The sequence below is a fragment of the Lactuca sativa genome, chromosome 9 (assembly GCF_002870075.4).
Source record: "Lactuca sativa cultivar Salinas chromosome 9, Lsat_Salinas_v11, whole genome shotgun sequence".
NCBI classification, from domain to species: domain Eukaryota; kingdom Viridiplantae; phylum Streptophyta; class Magnoliopsida; order Asterales; family Asteraceae; genus Lactuca; species Lactuca sativa.
The window spans coordinates 87,067,144-87,081,024 of NC_056631.2; the positions used below are offsets into that span (position 1 = coordinate 87,067,144).

The 13,881-nt window shown below is 34.7% G+C and overlaps 1 protein-coding gene across 1 annotated transcript; it reads right to left on the reverse strand.

The window, feature by feature from the left end:
* Positions 1–8,612: 8,612 nt before the first annotated feature.
* LOC111896784 (jasmonate-induced oxygenase 2) lies at positions 8,613–10,867 on the reverse strand. The gene is made up of 3 exons (XM_023892765.3): positions 10,376–10,867; positions 9,726–10,056; positions 8,613–9,077 (listed from the first exon to the last, which is right to left on the reverse strand). The coding sequence occupies exons 1-3, from the start codon at positions 10,840–10,842 to the stop codon at positions 8,829–8,831; spliced, it is 1,047 nt and encodes a 348-aa protein (XP_023748533.1). The 5' UTR covers positions 10,843–10,867; the 3' UTR covers positions 8,613–8,828.
* Positions 10,868–13,881: the final 3,014 nt, after the last annotated feature.

Genomic DNA, 13,881 nt, shown 5'->3' on the forward strand with positions numbered 1-13,881 from the left:
CAGTTGGTTCGATCATGTATGCTATGACTTGTACTCACCCTGATGTGGCATTTGCGTTGAGCATGGTCAGCATATATCAAGGGAAACCTAGTAAAGCTCATTAGACTGTGGTTAAGAGCATTCTTAAGTACCTGCGGAGGACTAAGGACTGGATCCTTACCCTTGGTGGGAGTGATGACTTGAGAGTGACAGGGTATAGTGACGCCAAATTTCAAACCGACAGAGATAATTTCCGCTCTCAGTCGGGTTGGGTGTTTACCCTGAATGGAGGAGCAGTGTCATGGAAAAGTTCTAAGCAAGAGACTGTAGCTGATTCAACGTGTGAATCAGAATAGATATCAGCAAGTGAAGCAGCGAAGGAGGCGATATGGTTGAAAAACTTCATCAGAGACCTTGGAGTTATTCCTTCCATAAAGGAGCCAATGGAGATTTTCTGCGATAATGAAAGGGCGGTTGCCTTAACCAAGGAACGAAGAGATCATGGATGATCCATACATATCTACATAAAGTACCACTTCATAAGACATCAAGTAGAAGAAGGACACCTCATGGTGAAGAGGATATCGTCAGAGGACAACCCAACAAATCCTTTTAAAAAGGGACTGACTTGGGTTAAACTTGCAGCATGCAAGGGGCATTAGGCTGGAGGACGATATTAGTTTTAGTGATTTGATAAACCAAAACTTGTAATAGCTAAATTGTAATTGACATTTGATGATGAATAAAAGGAGTTTTATTTATAAGTAAAGTCACTGTTTTATGTCAATCATTTACTATTGTTTCACTTTGCATGTTTTGACTTCTAGAATAATAAGATTTATTAAACCATCCATAGTCGATCATACTTTGGAAGTAGGCAGGAATGAAGATTGTCATGAGTTGGCTTGCAGATTTGTCTAAGGAGTAAGGCATAGCAACAAGTTTGTTGCACCATTCATGAGTACTTCTAAAATAAGATTTGAGTATTGGATCAAGCCGCGCTCACTTGAATCGCTTCATGGAATTTATCTCAAGTGACCGTGAGAAGATAATATCATATAAGTCTTCAAACCAAGATACATGAGTTGTTGACTACATGTTGGTTGTGCATTGATGATACGAAAATGCATCAGTAACTTGATGGTATAAAACGTATCGTTGTGCATGATTTACTGAGTAGTTGGTACATGCATATAATGTCGAATTTTATCTGTTCCCTTTTATCCTAAGAGGATTAAAAGCGATATCTTGGGCCCCTTGATGATTCTGTTTTGACTATATGTCGGGCCAGGTCAGAACTAAATTGATGTGTTCAGTTATGTTCTTTGTTAGACGAATCTGAAATCAGGAAACAAACTGTTGGACAATAAGTATGACATTGTTCCATGTATTTTTCCACTTGATATCTTGAGAACAGAGGATTATATGATCCCTTATCTAAAGGATGTGTCACTGACTAGGCCAGAGTTAACAGTGGCTTTTGGAAGCTAACGAGTGCTAAGTCGGATCCTGTAGTCACATTGGCCGTTATAGTTACTAGACTTATCCAAGTAGGAGATTGTTGGATTTGGTGTGTAAGACCATAACTATAACTGAGATGTACTTGACCCAATTGTAGCATGGTCTTTTTTGGGTTGCCTTCACCAGTGCAACTTGATAGGATGGATTTTGAGAATAAGGTTGGTTATGGTTTATTAATATATTACAAGTATAATATATTAATATGAAATCATATTATTTAATTAGTATTGATCAAGAATTAATTTAGAATTAATTTTGTGATCAAAAGAGACTAATTAAATGTAGGGGGATTGATTAAGTAAGTCAATCATTCTTATAGTGTGGGCCAATGATCCATGATTATGTAGGTGGGCTAAACTAATCCATGGAGGTTAAACCCATGGATCATGAGAACGTGGAAAGTCATGGATTATTAGTATTTACAAAGTGTAACCCTAGCATGTGCAACACTATAAATAGAACCCTTTTAGAGCCAAAATCGGCTACACCATATCTTTGAGATAAAAAAAACTTATTCTCTTAAGCCTCCTTTTGCATCTTGGTGTTTGTGAGCCAATAGAGGTATCACATTTGAGGTGCTCAAGCTTTCAAAGGTCAAGAACTCTACCCTATTTAATAGTTAAGCATCCAAACTAAAGTTTTATATTATATAGCTTCATTTGTATGCTAGATAGGGAGAATGCTTTGGAAAACAATATGCATGTATAATTAGAGAAACATAGATCTAAAGCATTTAGGGTTGCATGTGCACCATAGGAGTGTTATAGTGCTCAAAACCCAACATAGTGTTCATGATGCGCCATCTGTGCATCATGATGCTCCATCAGGTGTGTTGATGATGCTCATGCGATGGATTTCAAGGATGAAGGTTCGAGAAGCTATTACATTGCATATTCTGATTAAATGACACCTTTCATTGGCTAATGGGCTTGTCTTATTAGGGTTTTAGGTCTGATCCTAATCTATAAATAGGGATGTGTGCTAGTCATTTGTTTATGTCTTAAATTCTAGAATGATAAGGGAATCTCTGTTGAACTGTACTTGTAATTTTTGTTTCAGAGCTAATAAATAAAAATACTCCCTTCTTGCCTATGGAATAAGGTCACCTTGATCGAACCACTTAGATATTGTGTCTTTTATGATTTTGGTTTTGTGTTATATCCGTATTACTTCCTAACACCCATAAATGACATGATCTGGAATAAATACTCCAAACTCACAAAATCATAAGCCTTGTTGAAATCAACTTGTAGAATCATTAAGTTATTCTTTTTTATCTTTTATAACACTGAATTGTAACGTCCCCAAAAATTGCTCAGCAAAAAAATTTCATTTTAAGAACCAACAAAAGATCATTCATTCATTTTAAAACCTATAAAACGTGATAATGTATAAAATAGTTATTAGAGTACAAATTATATCATACAATGCGAAATTTTGGTGGATGCGATGTGATCAAGTCACGCTCTTCCCATTCGAACTGGAAGTACCTGAAACCATAAATATAAAACTGTAAGAACAAAGCTTGGTGAGTTTTTCCAAAGGGAAAATTTCATGTATGCCTTTTTTTAGCTTCAAAATATCATTTTTATCCAACTTAAAATCAAAATTTCATATTTACCCTTTTTAACTTTATAAATATCGTATTTGCCCAAATTTATTTTTTTTAACTATTTTTAAATGTTTTTAATCGTTTTTATACTTTAAATGTATAAAAAAAATACTAATTGACCATATTTCCCTTTAATATTAAAGCCTTTCATCCATAAAACTAGATTGAGTGAATTACCCCTATAACCTCCCCTCCTTTAACAATCAGAAGATCGCCTCTTAATGAAATCGAATGACAGCCAAATTGGATCGACTCCTAATGAAATCTTCTTTAACAATCACATTCTCTGTCTTCTATACGCCTCCAGGCATCGACCGGCATCTGCAGGATCCATTAACATATTGATTTTATAGCTTCATTTGATTCTATTTAGCTAGGATTTTCATCTGTCTTCTTTACTTCGTCCATCTCTCCCTCCATTACGCCCACCTCCAGACATTGATCAGCATATGCAGGTTCCAGATTAGTGGCGATGGTGGTAGGGGTTTCGACAAAGGATAGCATGGTGGTTGGCGTAATGGAGGGGTAGATGGACGACGTGAATGTTGATGTTTTTTTTTATGGTGGTCGTCGTTTAATTTTACTAATTTCCTTGTTGTTGAATTAAATCTTGATGCTTTTGAGCTTAGTAAAGGTCAGAAAACCAACAATTTCAGATAATTTCGAGTTTAATACTTATAAATTCGTTATTGTAATGAAATGATGATTGGTAACAATAAGGATAAGATTTGGAGATTTAGTTGGTGGTATCGTGTGTGTATTATAGAACTTTTTCTTTGATATTTTGGTATGTTTGAGAATGAGATGTGTCCATATGGCATTCATACAATTCACATGGTATTCTAGAATTGAGATTTTTCATCATTGATTCTATTCTACTGGTTTGAGTTTTAAGAGAAATTTAGATAAGCATTTTGAAATTTGAATGATGGAAGCTTTTGTTGTTCATTTCTTATAAACAGGAATAGAGGATACAACCAACATCATGAAAGTTTCCTACCAAATAGTAGTTTTGGGAGATATATAGCTATTCATGCAACAACCTTGTGGTATGTATTTTCTAATAGACAAATTATAATACTTTTCTTGGATATAGATAATATGCTTACATAGGGGAACAAGTGCTTTTAAATAGCTAACCTCTTGCTGCAAATGTAGTGAGTTCGAATGGAAGTTCAAAGAACAAGGCAAACACATGTACTACTACTACACTGTCATTTTTAACATCAGTAGTGATCCCCTCATCACATGCCATTGAGATACTAAAGAATCAAAATGAAGAAAGTAAGATGCAACATCCAGAATATGCTACCTGAACCATAAACATCCATCTTTTTACAACTACATTGTCATTTTTACAACACCCTTTATGTTGATATAGTCTTTTTAGTAGTTTGATGCAACTTGTTAGGAGCATGTAATGTAATGTATGAAGTACATCTCTGATGTTATAATGGATAATGTGTAAGTACGATGCTATTAATTACAATAGCCAATGTTTTTGTAAGCATCATCATCATCATAATCAGCTCATATTCATTATCAGAACTAAGACGACTATAATAACTTGCTCCACTGGGACAACATTATAAATCATCCTCATACTGTATTTCATTTCTGTTAACGCATAAATGATTACAAACATTAAGGTTATCCGAGTCAAGGTTATTTTCTGTTGTCACATAAATGGTTACTTCTTTCTCATTTTCATACATGGTAAGCATAACTATGAACTTCTCCTCAGAATCTAGCTAGATATATAATCGGTCTGATGTAAACTTGTCAACATACCAAATTAAAAAACCTGGATTACTCTTTGATGAATAATGTTTTATGACTTTATTATTTAGTTGAGCAAAGTTGTATGACTATGTCTTTATGTATATGCATTTTTGAGAGCCAAAACAGTATATTTTCTTACTATTATTCTTTGCTCGTCGAAAAATACCCCCATATTTCAATTTTATCTTGTACTTGGAAGTTGGTATACTCGTAGAAACATAATCAATCATTGGAGACTTAACCGTGTTCTCCTATATCGGTTTTGACATGTCATCATCCGTGTCTACGTGTGACTGTTACATGTTTATATAACAATTAAGCTTTTAACTCGTTAAAGTACATGAAAGATAGCTTGAGAGTAAATAACTTTACATGTTCAATGAAATTGTCCATGTTTTTGTCCGTTGATTTGTTGCCACTCAAAATTTCATATGTTGATTTTTCGCCATTCAAATCATCAGTTAATTTGTTGTTATTCAAGAAATTGTCAATTACATGGAAGAGTACATATAGTTGTAATTAAAGATGAAAAACATTGATCGACTTAATTGCTGCGTGAGTAATCAAAAGGCAAAATAAGGAATCAAATTTGGATAATAAGAAATTACAATCAAAAGGATACAAATAAGAATTATGTAATAAAAAACCAGAATTGTCAATCATAATCTATACTCCATAATGTATTACCTGATGTGACTTTAGTTGCCATCTTCTCGGAACAGATTTTCATTGTACAGGTGTTGCTAAATATGACGTTGAATGAAGGGATACTTCTTTGAAGCATGTACCGTGTGTGTATGTAATTAGTTAGCGCAAATTAATGAATTTCGTATCCTCTAAGTACGTGATCAGCAAAAGGGTGAGGATAGTTGAGGACATTATGGTCAATCCAAGTCAAGGCAAAAGGGTTTTAAGTATTGAAGGGAAAATTGGTCAATTAACATTAAATTTTAAAATTAAAATGATTATAAAATATAAAAATTGATTAAAAGATTTTAAAAAAAGTTTAAATAATAAATTCGGGCAAATATGATATTTTAAAGGTAAGAAGGGTATATATGATATTTAGATTTAATGTCGGGTAAATATGATATTTTACAGCTTAATAAGGGCATACAGAAAATTTTCCCTTTCCTAATGTACCCCATACCATATATACATAACATTCAAAACATAAATGGGTGTATTTCACCACCTTCGGTCTCTTTCAACCGGTATAGGGTCTATTTCACCCCCGTCAGTCTCTTTCAACTGGTACTGGGTCTATTTCATCCCTTTCTGTCTCTTTCAACTAGTATCAGGTCTATTTCACCCCTACAACTAAGCATAAAATCATATCAACAACAGTCACAAAGACAACAAGCACATACATGCATAACAGTAAGTGTCACAAAGACAACTATCATCCTACAAACATAATCCAGTGGGCCAGCATTGGTGCCTTCGACCCATGAGTACAGTAAAGGAACTCACCTATTGAATGATGAACAACTACAGATGCTACTACTACTGCGAACATAGATGCTACCAACCACCTATAGACCCATACAAAGCACACCCTTAGCTTTTCTTCCAAGACTAGGGCTGTGACCAAAAGTCAATGCAAGTCAAAAGTTAAAGTCAATGGTCAAAGTTATCTCACCATTTCGTGGCCATCCTTCACCACGTCGTGGCCCACGAGTCTAAACCCAATTTGGACCCAAGTCAAATAAGTAAACACGCCACAGTCCTCCATGTCGTGGCCTTCCTTGGCCATGCCGTGGGGACAAGATGACAAAACATCCGATCTGACCACATTCACCTCGACATGGCGACCTGATGCCACGTCGTGGTAACTGGGTTCCAAACAACTGAACGGATTAAGATGTTTTCTTTAGCCCTACGAGCTTCTAAGCCTAGATCTAGTCCAAAATATGATCTAGAAGGATAAAATTTCTAACATTACCCATTAGGACCATCCAAAAGGTCCAAAACTCAAAACTTAGGTTCCACAAGGCATGAGCTTAACAATTAAGCACTTATTCCTTTAAGTCCAAATTCCATCTTTTCTAGAAGTGTTTCTAACACTAAAACCAACATTAAAGTTGGTGCTTTATAGACATGCATGTTCAATGCATGTCTTGAACCCATATTAGATCAAAAAGAGAGTTTATGACCTAAATCCCATGCATGACTTCAAAATACAACCAAAGTACTTCAGATCCAAGCCACAAACTACACCAAAATGTCCCAAAGATTCATAAAGTTGCAAACTTTATGAGATCTCACCATTCAATCTAACTTGAACTAGAAGATTATGGGACAAAACTCAAGATCTAGCATCCTATCATAATAAAAATACAGTATAGGACACTTACAAAGGTTCAGGAGAGTGCCAATGTGAAGAATGGAGACTTGCTTGCTGGATCTTAGCTCAGTACTTCCTCCTTCTTCCTTCAATAGCTACCAAGAACACTAAGGATGAGCTAACCCTAGCCTCCTTATTCCTTTAAATAGGGGGCAAACCAAGAAAATTAGGATTTGCCATCAGGTTCCTGCCATGCCGTGACCACATGCTGTCACATCGTGGCGGATAAAATGAATCACACGTTATAATCCAAACTCGCCATGTCGTGGTGGTCATTCACCACGTCGTGGCAACCATAATTATGCCAAAAATCAAATATAATGTACCTAAAAATCTGGATGTTACATGAATAATCTCATTCGCCATCATACGACGATCCGAGATTTGTCTACCTTGGACAAAAGCAGGTTGTATACGGTTTACAAGACGATCAATCACCGACGCCAATCTGTTTGCTAGAAGCTTTGCAATAATTTTGTATTGCACACCAATTAGACTATTCGTTCTATACTCTTTAACATTCAAAGGATAATCAACGTTTGGAATCAGAGTAATGAACGACGAGTGACTGGTGGTAATGGGATTTGGATGGTACAACAATGTTTTCAAATAATTTTGCTAGGAAGTGTATTAATGATTCCGTTCCAGCTTTTCGAGGGGATTTGAAGCTATTAGATGGATTCAGTTTGTTCCTACGAAAGTAAACATTTTTCTTAATTTGGAGAGCCTTGTTGACTCGTTTTCCCGCTTTGGTGACTCTTGATAAAAAAAAGGTTTTGATGTTCATTCAATTCTTTGTCCGTTATATTCTAACGAGGTTAAAGATTTGGAACATTCTTTATTGAGGTGTGAATAGCAGCTAGAACGTGAAATGATATTTCAAAATGGATGGATCTTACTTTGCCTATGGTTAACATGTTGAAAGACATTCTTGTTTATGGATTCATTATTAATCTCTCGTATGAAGGACTAGAAGCGATCTTTATGACTAGTTCATGGATAGGGAAATCTTCAAGAAAGTCCCAATATTTACGGAAAAGTTACACTTTAGTCCCAAGATTTTTTTTTTGAACGAAAAAGTCCTGAAAACCGGCAAAAATTTGCAATTTGACCATTTTTTACTGGTTGAAACAGGTACTAAATTAATTTGGGACTATTTCGTAAACTAATCCAAAATATTTGGACTTTTTTGTAAACAAAAAATATTATGACTTTTCTGTAAACAAAAATATTATGATTTTTCTAAAGATTTCTCTTATCACTTTAATTAAAAAAATCTTGTGGGACTAATATGTAAAATCTCCATTATCACTTTAATTAAAAAAAAAAAAAAAAACAAATATCTATAGTATAATAAGAATCTAGAACATATTTTGGAAAAAAAATACATATTATATAACATAATTTAATAACTTTCAATTAAATTTACACAACTACAGTTGATGGTATACAACTTTATTATACATCTACGTCTTATTTTGCACATAGAAGCGGATATTGCCACTATCAACTAATATATAACAATATTATAAGCTGTAAGTAACCTTGTTATAATAAGCTCAAGATGACATACATGATACATACACGCTATCTTTGGGATTTTAATGACTCGACTTGAAATTTGCCTCGTGGACCCTTGGTTCGTATGAAACGTCTGTATTCTTCAAACGTCATCGGTGGATAAAGGGCAGGTGTTTTCAATGTGATGAGCTCAGATATTGGTTGAATAAGAATATCATTTTTTGGATTATAGAAATAAGCCAAAGAGAGTCTTTGTTTGTCTGGGTTCGCTACTACTCGGTGCTCCACGCTTTTATATATTGAATTGCTTAGAACCTACAATATCAAACACAAGAACTTTAATATTTTTATACCGTTTTGGCTTAGAGATTAAAGCCTAACCTCATTATGACCATAAAACACACGATTATTTAAATATGTTTATCGACAGATATTTTTGTGAACAAGTTTGATTACTAAAACTACTTTCATGTCGAATAACCAATTTTTTTGTTAAAAGACGTTGGTTCTAAATTTCTGAAGTTTTTTGTATTTTGTTTTAATAAAAGAATCACTTTAAATGAATAAACTCCCGTATTAACTAAATATAATATTAGATATTGTGGACTTAAGTTGACTTTCAGTTACAATTATTCTAGATGAATATATAATAAATTAATAAACAAAAACGTACAAAGATTAAATTCATTATTCTATTTCTTCATTCAGCTGGGCTTATCTTCTTAAGGGTTTGAATCTTTTATTCATTCCCTTGAAAAGGACAACAAATTCTTTTATTTTATTTTTATTTATCTTGAATGTAACTTTCTACTATTTTCATGGGTAAGTATGATATTGATCATTTGGCCGACCAAGCCCACTTGATTGGAGATCTTGTCACATGTACTTGAGTCAGATAAAATTATCATTTAGGAGACATTGATGTAACCCTAAAGAAGAATAAATCAGATGAAAGAATATTACTTGAAGTTGGTCTCCAATGTTTACAATAATCGCATGACGAGCAGGTCTAATAGCGACCCACTGATTGTCTTTTCGAATTTGGAGACCGAAGACCTGCTCATCTGGGAGTAGAAAGGTCATGCCACCAGGATCCGAGTGAGAAGATAATCCAAGGGTTAGATCCGGTTGTGGACACTTCGGATAGAAGTTTGCTCTCAAGCAAGCTCCGACTTCCTTGCCACCAAATGCTTTTTGAAGGGCATCTTCTTTTAATCCGAGGTTCATCGAAAATACTTTTAATAAAACCGCACCTAACTTTAGTATTTCGTTCGTGTATTCCTCCATCAATTCCCTACAAAAATCCATATTGGTATCAATATAGAATCAAACACAATTTTTTGTTAACAAATTATAAGTATACTATTTATATATGTTTAATTAATCAAATTTCATTCATTCTAACAAGCTTTCATTATTCTCGTACATGCAAAAATAATCCTGTTAGATGAAACCTAATGTCTAAGAGTTTGTTTGCAATAAAAAACAACTATAACGATCCAATAAATAAATTCTACATTATTAAACCCTCAGTTTTTCTTAAAAAGTACAAACAAAATCATGAAATATAAAGAAAAGCATGTTAAGTGTTAGGAAATATCTAAAAGGGTTACCTTAGGGAAGGTGGATGGGCAGGCCACTTTGTACGACAAAGAGGAAGATAGTTGAGATAGTAGTAATCACTCCAATCAAGAATTGCCCCTTTCTCAACTCCTAATCTGCTCCCATACCCTTCATAAGTCTTTGGAGTGTTTGCATACTTTTGCTTCACTTCCATAGGTTCATGAAAAAACTCCCTCCAAATTTCTCGAACGCTATCGACTAATTCAATCCCCACACCATGATTCACCAATTGGAAAAAGCCCCATTCACGACATGCCTCGGAAATTTGCTTCATAGTCTCTTCACGTGAAGTGATCAAACCAGTCATATCGATAACTGGTATGTTCATTTCTTTTAGACAAAAAGATGGTCTTTCTGATTGTGGCTTGATATATTGGCCGGGAATCACAAGCTCACCACTTTCTGATAAAGATTGGACGCATACCACTGGTTCGGGCCAATCACCTAAGCTTCCCATGTCAAATGTCTTTTTGGATATGGTTGAAGAAGGAAGGTGGTTTATATAGGGTGTTGAGGTGGCAAGGGAAAGAGAAATGAGGGGTGTTGAATGAAAATGACGTCAAATGAAAACGTGGAAATATATGTAATTTTAATATTCATATGTCTTTTCTATTATGTGCGAACATGGTGAAGGTTTTTTATGGTAATTTCGATAGAGTATCATCGCAAGAGGACAAAGCCGACGTGATATTAATAGTTAACAGGTTTTCGGCACTTTGTTTGTTATATATGTTTCGGCGCCGCAAGTTTTTAACTCGACATGACGGAGGCGAGGTGCTCGGAGATGAGAACATTATTTTTATCTTTTTTAAATAATATATATATTTATATTCTAGTGTATAATAATAAATAAATTAAGTAATGATTCTCTTGGAGATTTTTATAGATTCCATAAGAGGGCACGGTATGGGCCAGAAACGAGATACAACTGGGTGACGTGGCACACGACAACGCTGTCGTGACGTGGGAACACCGCCTCCCAACTCGTTGCATCTCGTCGCGCAATTCTCGTGGACGTTATGACGAAGTGAAACGACATTATTTTTACCGTTTTTTATGACCGTTTGCAAACGGTCGAAATTCATTTAAAAAAAAAACTTTTTTATCGTTTTACCTATATATATATATACATATACTCTTTTTAATTTAAAGTTTATATATCTTTTTAAAATCCTCTCTATATTTTCTACACTTTGTTAATCAAAAAATGGAGCAAAACCCAAACATCCATCCCCCCCCTCTATCATCAAACCCAAACACAATCTCGCCTCTCGGATTTGCTGGGTATGAAAATTATTTCAACATTTTATCGTCTCAAGGTTCACTGCAAATCCCATACCAAGGCGCCACTTTCAATCCCGCTTCACCGCCACTGCAATTTCCCAACTCACCTTACGTTCAACAAACTCAATTTGGTCAAAACCCAAATTTACAACAAAATCTTTTCTCTACTTTTGGTTCGATGCAACAAACAACCAATCAACCATCACCTACAACACAACCATCAGTTCAAGTGGAAGCGGGAAGTAGTAAGAAAGGGAAAGGGAAAGGAAAATCGAAAAGGAAATAAATAGCGGTAGAAACAGAAAATACAGACGTTCCACAATGGTGGACACCAGAGGAGGAATACGCTTTCACGGCGGCTTGGTGTGCTACTTCAAAAAACGAACTTCGCGGAAATGGAATGAAAAAATGAGCTTATTGGGGGGCGGTGCTTGACAAGTTTCACGCTTTTTTAAAGAAAAATCTATCACAACAATGACATGTTGAGCAGCAAATGGGATATGATAAGTAAGCGGTGCAGCAAATTCAATGATATTTACAACCGGCTTGCGGCGCAACAACAAAGCGAAACCAACAATTTCGATTTGTTCAAAGCTACTAAGGAACAATATCGGGTCGAAATTGTCATGATTTCGACTTTGAAAAATCATGGGAATTGTTGCGAGTGGATCCAAAGTGGAATAAAACGCCTACATCGTCGGAGGTTCAATCGAAAAGGTCTCGCACTTCCAGCTCGGTCGACGTGTCGGACGCACGGACTAACATCGACCTAAACGCCGATGACAATGAGATCCCGGATGATATCCAAGAGATATCCCCAGCACGACGACCGCTCGGGTGCGACAAAGCGAGGCGCGCTGCAAGACATGCAGAGGAGGTGGAGACGAGAGCAAAAGATGCGGCAGAAATGAGAGCGAAATTCGACGAGCACAATTTATTAATAAAAGAAAAAAATGATTTGAAACGTCGTCATTTGAAATTCCTGGAAAGGCGGGCACGAGAGAAGCAGGAACAAAAAGAGAGGGAACTAATGACACATCAGTTGTCAATTCTTCGAACAAGCGAGGAGGATTTAGCGCCTGCTGATCTAACGGTGCTACAAGCGATGAAGGAACAAATTAGGAAAAAATATTTGGGTTAATTAGGATTGGTGTGGTTTTAGTAGTAATTTGAATGATATTTTAGTTATTAATTTAGGTTTAAAATTATGTTTTTTTAATTGTAATCGGAATTTTAGATTTTAAATATTATGTCTTTTTTTTGTTTTTAAAATTATAAGTTTTATAAAAAAAAATATATATTAGTTATTAAAAAAACAGAAAAAGAAAAAAAAAACGAAAGCAAAAAAAAAAGTAAAAAAAACGAAATAGTAAAAAAATAGAAAAATAAAAATATTTATTTTCAAAAAGTTGGTGTTGCATCTTGTTGTCCATTTCTCCACACCATTAGCTTAGGTGACATGTGAGGTGTCACAACTTGGTGTTGCACCTTGTTGCCTACACTCAATGCTCTAATGTTTCATATCTTCTCTAATTTCGTTATCGTATATGTAAACAAAAAATTGTAATAAAACATGGTTGGCCACAATAATGAATACCTTTACGTCTTGTTCCCGAGTTCTATTTAAAGAAGGATATTGATGGGTATGGAGGGAATGTGAGAGATTTGGAAGGAAAATCGTGTTTCCGAGTTTAATTGATAGAATAAAAGTGAGGCGTAAAAAATGATTTTGGATCAATATAATCTTTCCAAATTTTCCTCCCAAATTAGATGGATTCCAGAAGAACATTGGAACAATATGTGCATGACTTTTATTATGTACCATTATACCCTCAACCCTATTTATAAAACAACATAGTCGCGTTCTCAATTCCTCCCTATACACTCGTTATTTGAATCTTCTTATTTACAAATTACTAATAATTTGTCCCTTAGTTTTAAATTAGTAATATCGGAGTTTATAAATTAGTTTATGATTTCAGAATAACAACTTTTGTTTTTTTGAACGGAAAATATAATTTATTCCTAAACTACTTCTTAATACCACCTATGTTCACGATGATGAGACTTGAACTCCCAACCTCAAGGAGAGAATACAACATCTGATATGTATTGAATTCGAGTATTGGCTTCAATTTCAAAAAAAAAAAAAAGATTAAGATAATACGTACAGTTTGAAATAATATCTTTTTAAGAGTATATATATATATAT